Here is a 14,348-nt window from a genome sequence, read left to right as displayed (position 1 = left end):
AAATCACCGCCCCCTCCACCCAGCTCCCTGCCTCCTCTCCTCTCCAGCGCACCATAAAGGCTGATTTATGGTTCCGCGTTACACCGACGCAGAGCCTACGGCGTAGGGTTACGCGGCGACGCGCACCGTACGCTGAACCCTACGGCGTAGGATCTGCGTCGATTTAACGCGGAACCATAAATCAGGCTTAACACGGAGCTGTTTAGAGCCTCTTTTGTTCTCATCACCGGAGGACAACTGCTAAAAAGACCCGTGGCCACTGACTGGACTTAAGATAAGGGGACACTGCTGCTTGCATGCCTTTATTTTTATGATTGTTTGCTGTGGACTACTTCGCCGTGCTGCTTTTCCGTGCATGCTTCGCCTGTCGCTCCCGGCTTAACTCTCCGACGCCGCTGTGAGCGTATGGCTGGGTTGGAGGAGGTTTGGAGGAGGAGCGGGGCAATGATTGACAGGAAAGGGGGAAATGGAAGCGTTTTTCACGGCGCAAAAAAACACCGTCATAAAAAGCCAGGAATAGAGTACTGGAGTGAAGTTTTTCTTGTTACACCCTTTTAGACACATTTGAGGGATGTTGGCCAAGACTTTTAATAGTGTTAAAAGCATGTTAAAAATGATGTCACAATACCTTTAAACTTAAAACATGAGAAATCAGCAAGACTCAAACTCAGATAGAGGAAATAGAGGACAGTACAATTCCGTGCAAGAGTTTGTCTCCCCAGGCAGTCATAACTCTCAGATATTACTCTCAGATATTTTGGTAAGACTTGAGATCTTAGCCATCTTTGAAAGGTTACGACTTGTTTGCAGTCGTTGGTAGGAAAGTCAGCCATGTGACGGAGATTTCAAAGCTTTATAATTAATCTGATTCCACTAACCTTGCTTCAGCAATCAGCAGCGATAGGCTCCTCTAAGCAGCTGCCAAGTACCCTGATAAAATTGAAGTAATTGATGCCTGCAAAGCTGCAAAGGACTATAAGAAAAAGTTATTTTCAGGTGCCTGTGCTCTCATCTCCTAATGCATTGAAGAAATTGCCAAGTTTAGGCCTGGGAGACAATTAAAACTTTATGAGAAGACTGCTTGCCAGAATCTCTGAAAAGGTCAATCAAAATCCATGCTAAGGGGAATAAAATCGGGATACATTTTTTTTTTTTTAAATCCATGCTAAGACTTTCAGGAAGATTTGGCATATGTACTGTTCAACTCTGCAGCTGTTCCTGCACAAATATGATTTTCATCACAGGATCACTAGAAGAAAATCTTTCACAAAATGTGGACATCTGCATAGACCTGATGTAGTATTGAATACCAGCCTTGTGGAGAAATTAACTTTCTGGAATGGATGAGCAATATATTAGCATTTAAAATGGCATTCGGCTGGATTAAACCTTTTTGAGCCTTGTGTTGCTGCAATGGAACTGGCGACACACTGTCAAAAAAAGTTGAACACGAGAAGTTGGTTACAAATGTCAAACTCAGCTCAAAATCAGAAATGGAGGAGCATTTGAAGATTTTGCAATAGCCCTTACAATGACGGACATCACTGAAAACACTGACCTCAATAGAGACTTGGCTTTGAGATGGCACTAAGAGTACAACAGGAAAACACACCTTTCAGGCAAATTGTGAAAACCATTCTTCAAATATGCTGCCAGTCCAAAAAAAAGTCACCACTTTGATTTAACTAAGCAAATAGGTAAGAGCCTCCCGTTGGATAATTACTGCTTGAATGATTATGTTTTGGCTGGCAACAAATTATTTCACCCAAACTGATGCAGTGAGAAGCTTATCTTTCTTAGAAGACACATCCTGTGGGCGTTTAAAGATGTTCATCTGTTTCAGAAAGGTCAAATTATTGTCATGCATCAAGCAGAGCCAATGTCTAGAGAGATTCCTGAAACTACAAAAATCAGGTGAAGAGTTGTCCAACGCATTGTTAAAAACTGGAAGGGTAGTGGGGAATCATCATCTTCAAGAAAGAAATACTCTCTTTAAGTTTTCTCTACTTCCGTCTGTCCGTGCAAGCTTGTATTTATCACAACTGAATCTAATGTTCTGGTTAATTTTACGTCTTTCAATGTTTATTGATCATCATGTACACACACATGCATACACACTAATTCAAGTATTATAAAGAAAGTTTTTGTCCTTGTCTTTCCTTTTTGTCATACGTGTTCCACTTATATGTATTTGTCTCAGGTTGCATCTCTACACTTTGTGTATTGATCCACCTCACAATCACTTAGATCACAACACATCACTGCACACACACTGCACCTTATCACTGTCTAGTCTCTCCCTGTTTTGTCCTTTCATGTTTTATGTCTGTGGTTTTTGTCCTCTCTGGCAGAAACAATGTTTCATCTCTTAATGAGGTATGTTTGATCAATCTGTCAAAGAGGACTTGTGGAGGACACATTCACTCTCACACACAACTATGCACAAAACTAACAACTGATGCAAGATTAAAATGCATATATAGAAGCAAAAAGGTTTTTGCCATTTAAGGCACTAACCATTGATATATATGCACATGCGCACACACACACACACACACACACTCTGTGTACATCCTGCTTAAAAGAGAGAAATATCTGTTTGTTTGCTCTTTTTACTTCTCATCTTTTCCTGTCTCTTTCCCGTGTATCCTCATTAATCATTCTTAAAAACTGCATGGTTATCAGCACAGTCACAATCAAAAACCACAGCAGTGTTCAGGTTTACTGCAGAGAAATCATGACTGGGGCATAAAGTTCCCTCACAGGCTGGCATTGCTTTTTTGACTTGCAAATAAGCTGATTTAAACACAAATAATTTGTTTAAAAGCAAAGGGATGCAGCCATTAGCTTTGTCTATGTGAACAGACAGAAAACTCAGCAGAAATCATACATTTGTCGTCTGTTTTTGTTGCATGCCACCACACATGAAATCTGCAGGAGACTTGCTCTGGTTAAGCATAAATACACATTCATTGATATTTAAGATCAGTTGCCATCAAGCTTTTGTCTGGTGGGTTGGAGTCTTAAACAAGTTGCTGCCCTTAGGGGTTACTGGCTAATGCCCTCCCCCATGCCCATCATACTGATGACTTTCTTGACTGATTGCTTGGCAAATTTTGTTATGCACAACAAGTTTCAGTCAGCGGGAATTTAAATGTTTATTTATACAAATCTATCAGGGAAACATGGTGAACAATGAACATTCATTATCCTGTCTATTTTGACCAGCCCAAATTCTTTAGGAATTATGAGATCCAGCAAGCTTTAATATTATTTTAGCTTGAGGGTGTAAGATTATCTAACGCTTTTTGATTGAGAAATATTTGCCCAAAAGCAGAATGTCATGGGCAGAGAGAGTGGGTTGATGATGGGAAAAATTTGGGACAGTGAAAATGCTCAGAAAAATGAGGACATGGTGTTTGGGCAGGAGAGGAGAGGAACCCAGGTCATTTCCCCAGGCTAATGGGGATGGGAATCCCCGGCATCAGGGTCAGCCAGCAGGGATTAACTCTGGGATTGTAGTGAGGACTCTGAAGCCCTGAGGATGCTATCAATTTTGAACCAACTATCTTCATGCAGAGGAGATAAACACAAGCTCTACATGACTTACAGTATATGTTGTTGTTTTTTCTTGTTCACTTAATTTTTATGGGTTTTTTATGATGAACATTAAGTCGTCTGAGAGGTCCCATACTACTAGTGTGCATCCAGCCTTGATTTGATTGCAGCACGCTGCAGTGATCCTTTGTGAAATTCTGGTTGGTGCTGATCAGATTTAGGCAGGAAATTGAAACAAAACGGGCTCCTATCAGATAATGTGTTTTTAAGCACCACTGTCAAAGCGCCCATGTTCAGAATGTATATATATATATACAGGACTGTCTCCGAAAATTTGAATATTGTGATAAAGTCCTTTATTTTCTGTAATGCAAAAATGTCATACATTCTGGATTCATTACAAATCAACTGAAATATTGCAAGCCTTTTATTATTTTAATATTGCTGATCATGGCTTACAGCCATGAAACTCAAATGAAAACTCAAATATCCTATCTCAAAAAATTTGAATATTCTGGGAATCTTAATCTTAAACTGTAAGCCATAATCAGCAATATTAAAATAATAAAAGGCTTGCAATATTTCAGTTGATTTGTAATGAATCCAGAATGTATGACGTTTTTTTAATTGCATTACAGAAATTAAAGAACTTTATCACAATATTCTAATTTTCTGAGACAGTCCTGTGTATATATATATATATATATATATATATATATATATATATATATATATATATATATATATATATATATATATATATATATATATATATATATATATATATATGGGGTGTGCAAACAAGGGTACCTCACGATTCGATTCGATTTCGATTATTGGAGCTTCGATTCTTCGATTCTTCGATTATAACGATTGTCGATTCGATTCGATTATTGGTGCCACGATTCTTCGATTATTGTGATTTTTAATGCTTTTTTCCATACAAGATTGATTTTGTCTTCATCTGTGGCTACATTTGTAAATAAATAGCCAATCAATTAACTCAGTTCCTCTAACAACACTCATTAAGTAAATAACAAGGTTTTTTGAACATTTGACATGTATTTTTCAAAGACACAAACTAATTTATTTTATGACTATGTAAACATTTGCTCTTTGACTTACTTAACTTTGACCAGGGAAAGCTGCACTTGCATGAGAGCGCCCTCTATTGGCGGAAAACACTGAAAACGGTCAAGCCCTGGATTTAATGAGTTCATTAATTCAAGTAAACAAGATATGTACTTCCATCAAATTTATTTAGTGTAAACATATCTGCCATATTTCAAGTGAATAATAAGAAATGTGCATTCTTGAAAATGAAATGATTCCGCAGCTTATTCAGTCTGGAATCTGGATAGGATTTTTTACTGGACCATAATCGATTACAAATCGTCACGTGACGCATTGCGATGCATCGACACATCGATGAATTGCACCCACCTCTATATATATATGTATATATATATATATATATATATATATATATATATATATATATATATATATATATATATATATATATATATATATATATGTTCAGCCCAGTTATTCAAGGGTTTTATGTTATGTGCTGTGGTCCATGTCAACAAATATCTACTTTCCTTGACATTTCTTAAGTTTGTCTCAATTTCATCCCACTGCTTCTCTTTCCCAGGAAGCTTTGGCTTGTACAAGGATTGTTTGTTTGTGCACCACTCTCAGAGACGCACAATATGGAGGCTGCTCTGTAATCCCTTTTTATCTCCTGGTATCTGACACATACGCCACACACTACATACACGACACACACACACACACACACGTGCACACACACACACACACGACGTCCCTGCTCAGGTGCACATTTGGGGAGCTGTCTGAGGAGCAATTGTTGATTTAGCATGAAAAGGCCCCACTGGTGACATTAGTCAGAGGTCTGTTGGGAATTGTGGATGTCAGATTAGTGAAGGAAACACATGTGCTCGCGGGGGGACTTAATAAGACTCATTACAGTAATTAAAAACCTTTCCAGTCAGGCCTTCTCATCCTGCACAATGGGTTTCACGGAAGCTACAATTTCTATTCACCTTTGGGAGCTTAATGTTGGGCATAATCACTTTGTTCGGGTCACATCATTATAAACATGAAAGTGCCTGTGTTCTTTTCTACGTGTGTAGCTGATGTTAGTTGCCACAGCAACTAGCACTAGCACGCTCAGAAAGAGCATGGGATTGAAAACAACCCCCTTCGTCCAAATAATCCCTGCTTTCTCCTTCAGAGCGGCAGGCTTCAGTAAACCCCCCCGGGGGTGAGAGGGGGTGAGCAGGGTCTCCCGCTTTGAAGGGGGTGAGGGCAGTGGAAGTGCATGTTGGGGGGTGTTAGTGGGCGTGTAGTGTGTAGTTTCAGGTTTCGGACATGTGAGCCTCAGAGCAAACAAAAGGGTGGAAATGGAGGAAGTGGCAAAGTGCAGATTTGTGTGTGAGGGAGAGAGAGCGAGAGAGAGAGAGAGAGTGGGAGGAGGGAGAGGCAGAGAGGAGAGCCAGGGAGGATGCTCACTCAGAGAGTGCTGCAGTCTGAAGAGCTGACAGTGAGGCCAGCAGGTGAGTGACGGAGGGGGAGCAGAGAGTTGAGCTGAGAGAAGCTGGAGAGACAGAGAGGGGAGAAGTGAACAAAGGGAGGGGAGTCCCAGACAGTGAGTCATCTACAGAAACCTGAGTGCCGGTCGCCGGCCCACACTTCCCGGGGAGATCCCAGCGTGCTGCAGCCGCTGCCACACAGTGAGAGTAAGTTTGCTGCTCTGCTCCAAGCTGGACATCCATCTGTCCTGGGGACTTTCTGAGCGGCTCCCTCACAAAGCTGGTTTCTGTGGAGCGCTGCTAACCTGCTGTGGTGGGTTATGCAATTTATTGTGCTGTTGGGATGAAGCTGTGGCTTTGTGCTGGAAACTGATCTGCGGGAGAGCTCACGTGGTAACACTAAGGCAGGTGTAAATGTGCTGCACCACATGTGAGTTTGCAATCAAGACCCCTGTCTTTTTCCTCTGATCCATATTTTGATCCTGCATTTCCCTTATAACCATCATGTCAGGTTATTATGAATGTGTACAGTTATTGTTTGCTATTATAACAGAAATACTATGTACAGAACACATTGTGACTTTTATTGAAGCCCGTTGCCTCAGATGAAAGGACCTCATCTGTCTGAGTGTACTTGTGCGTCTCAATTCTGCATCTGATCTACTGAGAATCGGTTCTTCTTCTGAGTTGAGGGCAGCTGATGCTCTGGTGTATCCCGTCCTTCCATGTGAGAGCTGTTGCTGGAGGTGCTTTCTTAGTTGAGAACAGGCTCGTCGTCAGAAATGTTCCCATTTCGTCTTGAGTGCTGCAGGACCTGCCTTGATAGGAGATCGACTGGTTGTGTAATAGCAGAGAAGTAGCACTGTATGTTAATGATTCATGCTCTGTTTTTCTTCACCTACATTTGAATCTGAGTGCAGTGTGATTTAAATGATTTCCATCTTGGTCACTGTCCCTCTTGAGCAGCCTTATCTAGTCTCATCTGCCGCCTCAGAAGCAACTTCATGTGTTTAGTCTCACTACCATCGCCGTGAGGAATTATTCATTTTTGAAATCTAAAGTGATCAGTTTTAACCTCATGAGATTATTGAATGCTATACGTAGTATTTCTCTGCATGTAAAACTGGTGCCTTCTGACTGTTTAAATACATCTTAGAAAATCAATATGTGTTTTTATTTGTACTATTACTGTGTCATTGAACAGATAAGGAAGAAGCGGTGCTTAATAACTTGATGGCTTGAAATCTTTTGGGGGTCTTTTCTTTTTTAATTATAAGAAGCAAAGAAATAGGATAGTTAAATGTCAGATAGTTAGGCATATATATAAAGTCTTGCTCACTTATGAAAGTAAAATATTGCACTTAAAATGAATCCTGTTGAAATGAACCTGTAGGACATTTTAGATCAGAACAAAATGAATACATTCGTGTAATAGTTTGGGAAATCTGTAGTTTTTCGGGGTTTTTTAAGAGATCAAAAGAAGTCTTTACCTGAACTGGAACTTGTATTTTCTGGCTTTGATAATAAGTTAAAGGTTAAGAATTGTTGTGCGCTGCTTCGGCCACAAGTTCACAGAAATGCATTTTCTTGTTATGAGCGACCAAAAACATTCCCTGTGGCATTACCTTTCGCTGTCCTTTTGCTGAGCCCTGAAGCAAGCGACCTTTTCTGACTGAATATTCTACATCTGCCTGATTGCAGGAAACAAGATGGGAGTGACTCCCGCATTTCTGCCCCGCTAGAACCCCAGCTGTTCCAGCCCTCACTCACACACACCAGCTCATCCTTCCACAAGGTAGGACGGGGACGGGGACGGGGACGGGGGTTAGGGATGGGGGTTAGGGATGGGGACGGGGGTGGAGTTACGTTTGCACTCTGACCCCCAACCTTATCTGTTTCACCCTGGTGTCACCATCCCTTTTGTGATCTTTGTTTCTCGTCTCTCCTCACTCGGCCTCTTCTGCTTTTGTCGGCAGACACATGCTTAAATGTCTTTATCTTGTCACGTTGTATTAAACTCAGTGTGTTTGTCTGCAGTGCAACTTTGAATCTATATTTTTTAGTCTTCTTTTGTATTACTTCCATAATTAGGGCTCACAAAACTGTGACTGGATTATTATGTTTCACTAATTTAATTAATTTATGTCTATTTTTAGCCGAAAGTCTGATGAGCACACATTTTCAATTCAATCTTGGCCATTGTGATTCCATCAAAGCGTATAAATCACAGCCTGTCTGAACAATTGTCATTTTCAAATCAAAGGATGAACCTCTTTACTCCCCCCCCCCCCGTCATCCATTATGTGCCACTAAAATAGACCGCCACTGGTGTAGGATTCATTTACTTCCTTGTCTTAAAATTAATTCTGTTCATTTTGGGGGTTTGAAACAGCTTAAAAGTTCAAATGTGACCGTTTCTGTGCTTTCAATTAGTGTTTTTTTAATCAGGCATCCCTTTTTTTTCTCCAAACCTTACATTAATGACATTCACTCCAAGCCGAACCGAACATTAAAAAATCTGCAAAGCCTGATTTATTATTTCCCCTGTCAGAGGAAAATATATAAGGGAACCCTTAACTGCTGCGTGCAGATATAAAATTTAAAATAGCAAAAAAAGAAAAAGTGAAAATGAATTGGAGATAAATAAGAGAGAATACATTTATTTTTGGCATCATGGCGCCGAGCAAATCCATCACGCTGTCAGAATCTCTCAGCCTACCTTTTGCACTGCTAATAAAAGTGTGTATTATGAAAAAGCTTCCCAGGTTATTTTAGGAACAAATAAAATGAAACAGATCTTGGCTCCGCGCAGATCAAAAGCGCTTACAATCTCACTCATGTCGGATTGCTTTCATAATCAGTAACACACTCTGGAATAAGCTTACATTTCCCACAACCTGACTTAATCTGTGGAGAGTAGAGGGGCGTGGGGAGAGAAAGGGATTAGGAGTGAGAGAATGTGGAGATCCTGATCCCTGCAGCACCGGAGGTGCATCACACCTGCCTGAAACTTCTTATTATCAGACCGATAAGGGTGCCTCTAATGCATTCTCTGTTCCTCACTAAAGGAACATCACCTTTGAATTAGTCATGCCTTCCTAGATTGCATCATATGATTTGACATCTATGAAAAGCGAGCATAAGAGGAGGATACCAAGGGAGCGCATGCTAATGCAGTTTATGGTAAAGTCTTAGTCGGGCAACACTCAGAGGAGCATATCTCTTTAATCTGAGCTCTGTGAAAAGCAGGTTAATCTGCATTTAACCCCACCAGGTTTTACCGCCACTGCGTAATTCAGCCATACGCTTAAACTGTCATGTTTAAACTCTTGAATAATTACCAGAGAATTAAAGCAAATGTGTAGTTACGGTAACTGATAGTAATTCTTTGAAGCAGTAGCTCAGATACATTACAGATTAGGGCTGGGCGATATGGAGCAAAAGTCATATCTCGATATTTTCTAGCTGAATGGCAATACTCGATATATATCGATATTTTTTCTGTGCCATAATTGGGGTTTTCCCCAAAACATTATAGCATAGCATCTCTGTTAGCTTCATTTTGTCTGAGGCAAACCCTTAAAAAAACAGTTTTAATACAAAGCCTCGTGCCAAATGTCACACAGGTTCCTTTATTAACAGAGGTCTGCACAATATCAAAATGTATAAAACAAATGAAATAAAAATAAACTGCCTGCATATATAGAATAAAAATGCTTCTTGAATAAAATAAAATACCCCTTTCCTGCATAACAATTAAATTAAAATACACTGTGCAATTAATACAATGTAGACAGTAACAGGCAGACTTTTCCACTGAGGTTGACAGTTGTGCAAATAACAAAACATTTGTGCAAATCTCAAATAAAACATTCGAGTCAATTTGTCACAAAATAAGCTATATCAAAATAATATATATATATTTTTTTTAAATCGATATAAACGATATTATCTCGTACTATATCGCGTTTGAAAATATATCGATATATATTAAAATCTCGATATATCGCCCATCCCTTTTACAGATGATGTCCATTGCTTTTAGATTGTGCTCCCTCTCAACATTTGGACGGAGCTTGTTTCTTATCTCGTTGCAGCCTCATTGATGGCACCGACTACCGTGAATATCTGATGTCATATAAGCTCTGATAAAGAAAAGAACAAAACAGGGAGGAATAAGCACTGGTTAGCTGAACCACATATACTGTTCATCAAAGAAAAATAACAAGGAAGCCCACGGATCCACCACATGGAGCTGCTCAAAGTCCTAATGAGCTCTTTGAGGACACGCAGCACTGCAGCCGATACATCTGGAGTAGAGGAGGTGTTGCGGCTTTAATTTGTTCGTTGTCAAAATGACAATCCTATTAGCTGTCGTAATGAAAGGTCAGCTGTTGCACCTGCTCTTTGTGTGAGCCTTGCTCCTCATGGATCTTGAACACCTCCTGCTCTCTAGTCATCTCTGCAAAAACACGAAACTGCAAAAACAAGATATTCTGTTTCTCCCGTCTCCTTATATTCCTCTGAATCCACATGTGATGATCATTTAAACTGTACTTGCCTTTGATTTTGGAGATTGCAGTCGAACGTGAACGCCCTTGAGTTGTTTGTACAGGGGACAACACAGGTGTGTATGAGAGTGGAAGGGTTGGACTCCTCCTCCAACTCTCAGCCAAAGTCAAGATAGTGACTGGACAGACGTGGAAGATGCACTATAGCATCACAACGGGTCTACGGGAGGAGACACCTGTAGCTGCGGTCAGAGCACTATTTCTCCCAGCTTTAAGCGATAACAGCTGGCTTTGCAGTGCAACCTGAGATGCTCACTCGCTGATAAGTCTGCATTTGGAGTTTGCAGTTTTAGAGCCTGTGGATCTCATCTCCAGCTTCCTGCTGCTAGTTGCACTCTGAAGTTCATCTATGAAAAGAGAAAGGCTCAGCAGTCACAGAGAATTAAATCCAAGCCTGCTGAAATCAGAGACATTGGAACATATTTTTTTGACGCAGCAGGATTTCAGTTTACAAAGAGTTCATTATGGCTAAAAGTCTGGACTATCATGCTCCGGTGTTGACAAATGCACACTGGAGGAGACCCAACAATGTAAGTACCTTCACCTTGAGAACATGACGGACAGATAAAAGTGGCAAAATAAAATGAAAATTGAATGCAACGGGACTGGTTTCAAGTGCAAAACTAAAGTTTAGTAAGATGGTTTATTGAACTGAAGTATAAATATTCAACATATTAATATATTGCATATCGGGAACTGATGACATTTTAAACATTTATGTTTAATTTATGTCCAGAGGTCATTCAAAGCTCAGAACTAGAGTTTGTTTTTTTCTAACCTCTGGTTAGAGTCAGGGTTATTTACTTTCTGGGTTTGTGGCAGACGCTTGTTTGCACATGGTGGAGGACTTTACTCACGCTCGCACTGGAACCTAAGACATGATTGCCCTGCACACAAAGCGTTTGTGCCAGGCTTTACTGGCTGAACCTTTCAGCCCTCGGTTAACTACCACAGATCAACGCGTCTCTGCAGCCGTGTCGCAGCATTTACAGATGTCGGGCGCAGCTGCAAGTGGGTGCTTATCTAAGTGACAATACTGCAACAGTTGTGGCTGGGCTCTAAAGGACTGTGCAGGTCGTTTAGACTGGAAAAGCCAGTGGGTCCCGCAGGGCCATGTTAGAGTGATGAACTGCAAAGGAGAGGCAGATCATTACTCCAATAAGGTAAAAGGCTATAAAAAATGACAATGAAGCTGGATAGCTGGCAGAACGCCTTAACTTTTACAGGCTCGTTTACAGTTGTGATGTGTTTCCATTGACTGTTTGTCATTAGTGCTGACATCGTGTAGTTTTACATCTCTGCTTTATTCGTTTACCAGCTTGTCTTTGAGTTTTTTAACACCAGATCCATCTGTTCATGACTGTTGCAATAAAGAGTTAGACCTCTTTGTGACCTAACTGAGACCAAACATTGACTTTTGGCACATCGAAAGGACTTTGTTCATTTACTACCCATATGATATGTTTACAATATGCATATTTTGGCCATCTTAATCTAATGTTCAGGCCCTAGAATAAGAATCTATGTTTAGGTATCATACCATTCAATTGAGATATTGAAGTTATGATTTAATTCAGAAGTCGTGGGAAAGTGCGGTCAAACATTTAACTGGTAGTGGAGAAACAAATTAGCGCTATTAATAATTTACAGGCAATGCTCTGTCCCGTACCATGAGATAAATATATGCACTGTTATACTAAAGGAATATTTTATAAAGCTATGATTTAATTATATACTATGTGAAATGTAGGTCAAATATATACTTCCTAGAAATGTGAGACAGCTAGACGAGTGTTGCAGCATCTGCTGTAACTCTGGAGGTTCAGAATTCTCTTCTGTGGAGATGAAACACTTTAAACCAGAACGTCCTCAACTCGCAGCATCATGTTTTTGTAAAATTGAGTTAAAGCCTGACAATGACATGACACTGAAACATCCACTATCTTCAACAACATCCTGCGTGAGCTTCTGTGAGATTAGACACACGTGCGTTGCTCAGCAGCTGGACATCAGCAGCTGTATGACCAGTGACTGTGGATGATGTGACCTGAGAGCTGTGGTGTTCCCTGATCTACCTCTCTCACCACCTCTTTCTCCAAGAATCCCAACTGAATCCCAAGCCTAACTCGAGGATCCTCTGTTCACCAGAAGTGTCAGAATCAGTTCCCGACCGGTCTTTGACTGACCGTAGCAGCAGTAGCAGCAGTCAACTCATGCCCTGGGGCTTCTTCAATGAAACAAAACCTCACCAACAGTTTAAAATCAATGAATACTAACATGTGAAAGGAAAAAGGTTCATAACGTGAATTATTTTCTGTGTAATGTTCACTAAAATAACTGTACTGCTTTAGACACTAGACCATATGAAATTTGAAAGTGTTTTCTTGTCACATGATGTAGTGTAATGTTAGCCCAGACATGCTGTTGAAAACGTCCCACAAGCTCCTGCAGAAATGAACCAGAATTCTCATATATCAAATGAACTCAAAAAATGTTATCTCCTCTCCCCAGAACACAGATTTATTTGAAATGATTGAAAAGATGCAGGTAAGAAGATGCACAGATCTCTGATTTTGTCTTGACTCACTAACCAGTCGAGAGTGTCTTTCTGCTCCTGCAGCACCTCTGCTTGGCTACAATACTCCTTATCTTTCTGTACTTGCAAAGGAAATTAAGCTTCTTCAGGGGAGTGTTGCCAGAGCAGTGTATTTTTCCCAGTGTCTCTCTTAGCATTCTGGTTGACAGCACTGTAAGCTTATTACCTCACTTCAAAAGCTATCTTCTGCTTTTTGAAGCCTCTGGAAAGACGTTTTATTCAATCCCACACATAAGAGGCTAAGAGTTTTATGATAGAGCATATTTTTTTTGTGCATGTGCGTTTGCAGTTTGTGATTTAGAGATGACAAACATCGTTTTCAGAAACGTGAAATTTGTTGCAGAACGTAAAACCTTCAATGGTTTTCACATCTTTCATATATGAGTGAAAAACAACACCCCCACCTCACTACAGTCGGTGATGTAGGACTGTGTCTTTTTCTGAAGTCAGACTATGCAACGATGTATCATCTTCCTTAAAGGCGCCATTGCCGAGCCCAGCCCTAGTATCAGTGTATCAGTTCCCCTGCATTGATCCTCCCCTCCCTCTTTCACATATACATACACACCACAGGTGCAGTGCCTGTACCACTCAACTATGCATCATTTTAACCTCCTGGATCTAATTCCCGCACTTCTCTGATGTGTGTAATTCACTTTTCTGTCTCTCCCTGCTCTCCACTGTCTTCCAGCATCCCTGCCCCATTTACAAAGCATATCTCTTGCATTCTTCCATCTGTCCCTCTTCAACTTTGCTTTGTTGCCGGCTGCATATCTCCTGAGAAAACTGTGTTATATAACCACTTTTATCATTTTCTCCTAGTTGGTTTTGTTTCGTTTTTGTTTTTTTTTACTGTGATTATAACACGACTCTGCAGAGAGTTTTTGTCTTTGAATTCAGACATTTGAGTGGATCCGTTGTCAGTGACTCTTTTCTCTCTGCTTTGCTCTTTTTAACCTCCTCCCATCACAGAGCAGCAGAATGGATGAGCAGAGATGCACTTTCCCGCCACCCCTCAAGGTATATGTCTTCATGAATGATACTTTACAAACATCCAAACGGAAT

At 40.4% G+C, this 14,348-nt stretch overlaps 1 protein-coding gene across 15 annotated transcripts in view; it reads left to right on the top strand.

Annotated features, from left to right (window-relative positions):
* Positions 1-14,348, top strand: part of rap1gapa (RAP1 GTPase activating protein a) — a 59,287-nt gene that overhangs the window by 27,060 nt on the left and 17,879 nt on the right. For 10 of the 15 annotated variants that reach the window (XR_009783822.1, XM_061735524.1, XM_061735520.1 and 7 more), the window contains exons 3-5: positions 7,818-7,911; positions 13,199-13,234; positions 14,256-14,303. Coding sequence is in view for 14 of the 15 variants with exons in the window: in XM_061735524.1 (XP_061591508.1) it covers positions 7,818-7,911; positions 13,199-13,234; positions 14,256-14,303 (178 nt within the window). In the remaining variant the exon portion in view is untranslated. Of the gene's footprint in view, positions 1-6,097; positions 6,324-7,817; positions 7,912-10,903; positions 11,218-11,499; positions 11,851-13,198; positions 13,235-14,255; positions 14,304-14,348 lie in introns of those variants that run through there. The other 5 variants (XM_061735522.1, XM_061735525.1, XM_061735519.1 and 2 more) reach the window with 5 other exon arrangements.

This window comes from Cololabis saira, chromosome 12 (genome assembly GCF_033807715.1).
Source record: "Cololabis saira isolate AMF1-May2022 chromosome 12, fColSai1.1, whole genome shotgun sequence".
NCBI classification, from domain to species: domain Eukaryota; kingdom Metazoa; phylum Chordata; class Actinopteri; order Beloniformes; family Belonidae; genus Cololabis; species Cololabis saira.
The sequence above is the reverse complement of the archived record's forward strand: the minus strand, read 5'-3'. Positions and strand labels throughout refer to the sequence as shown.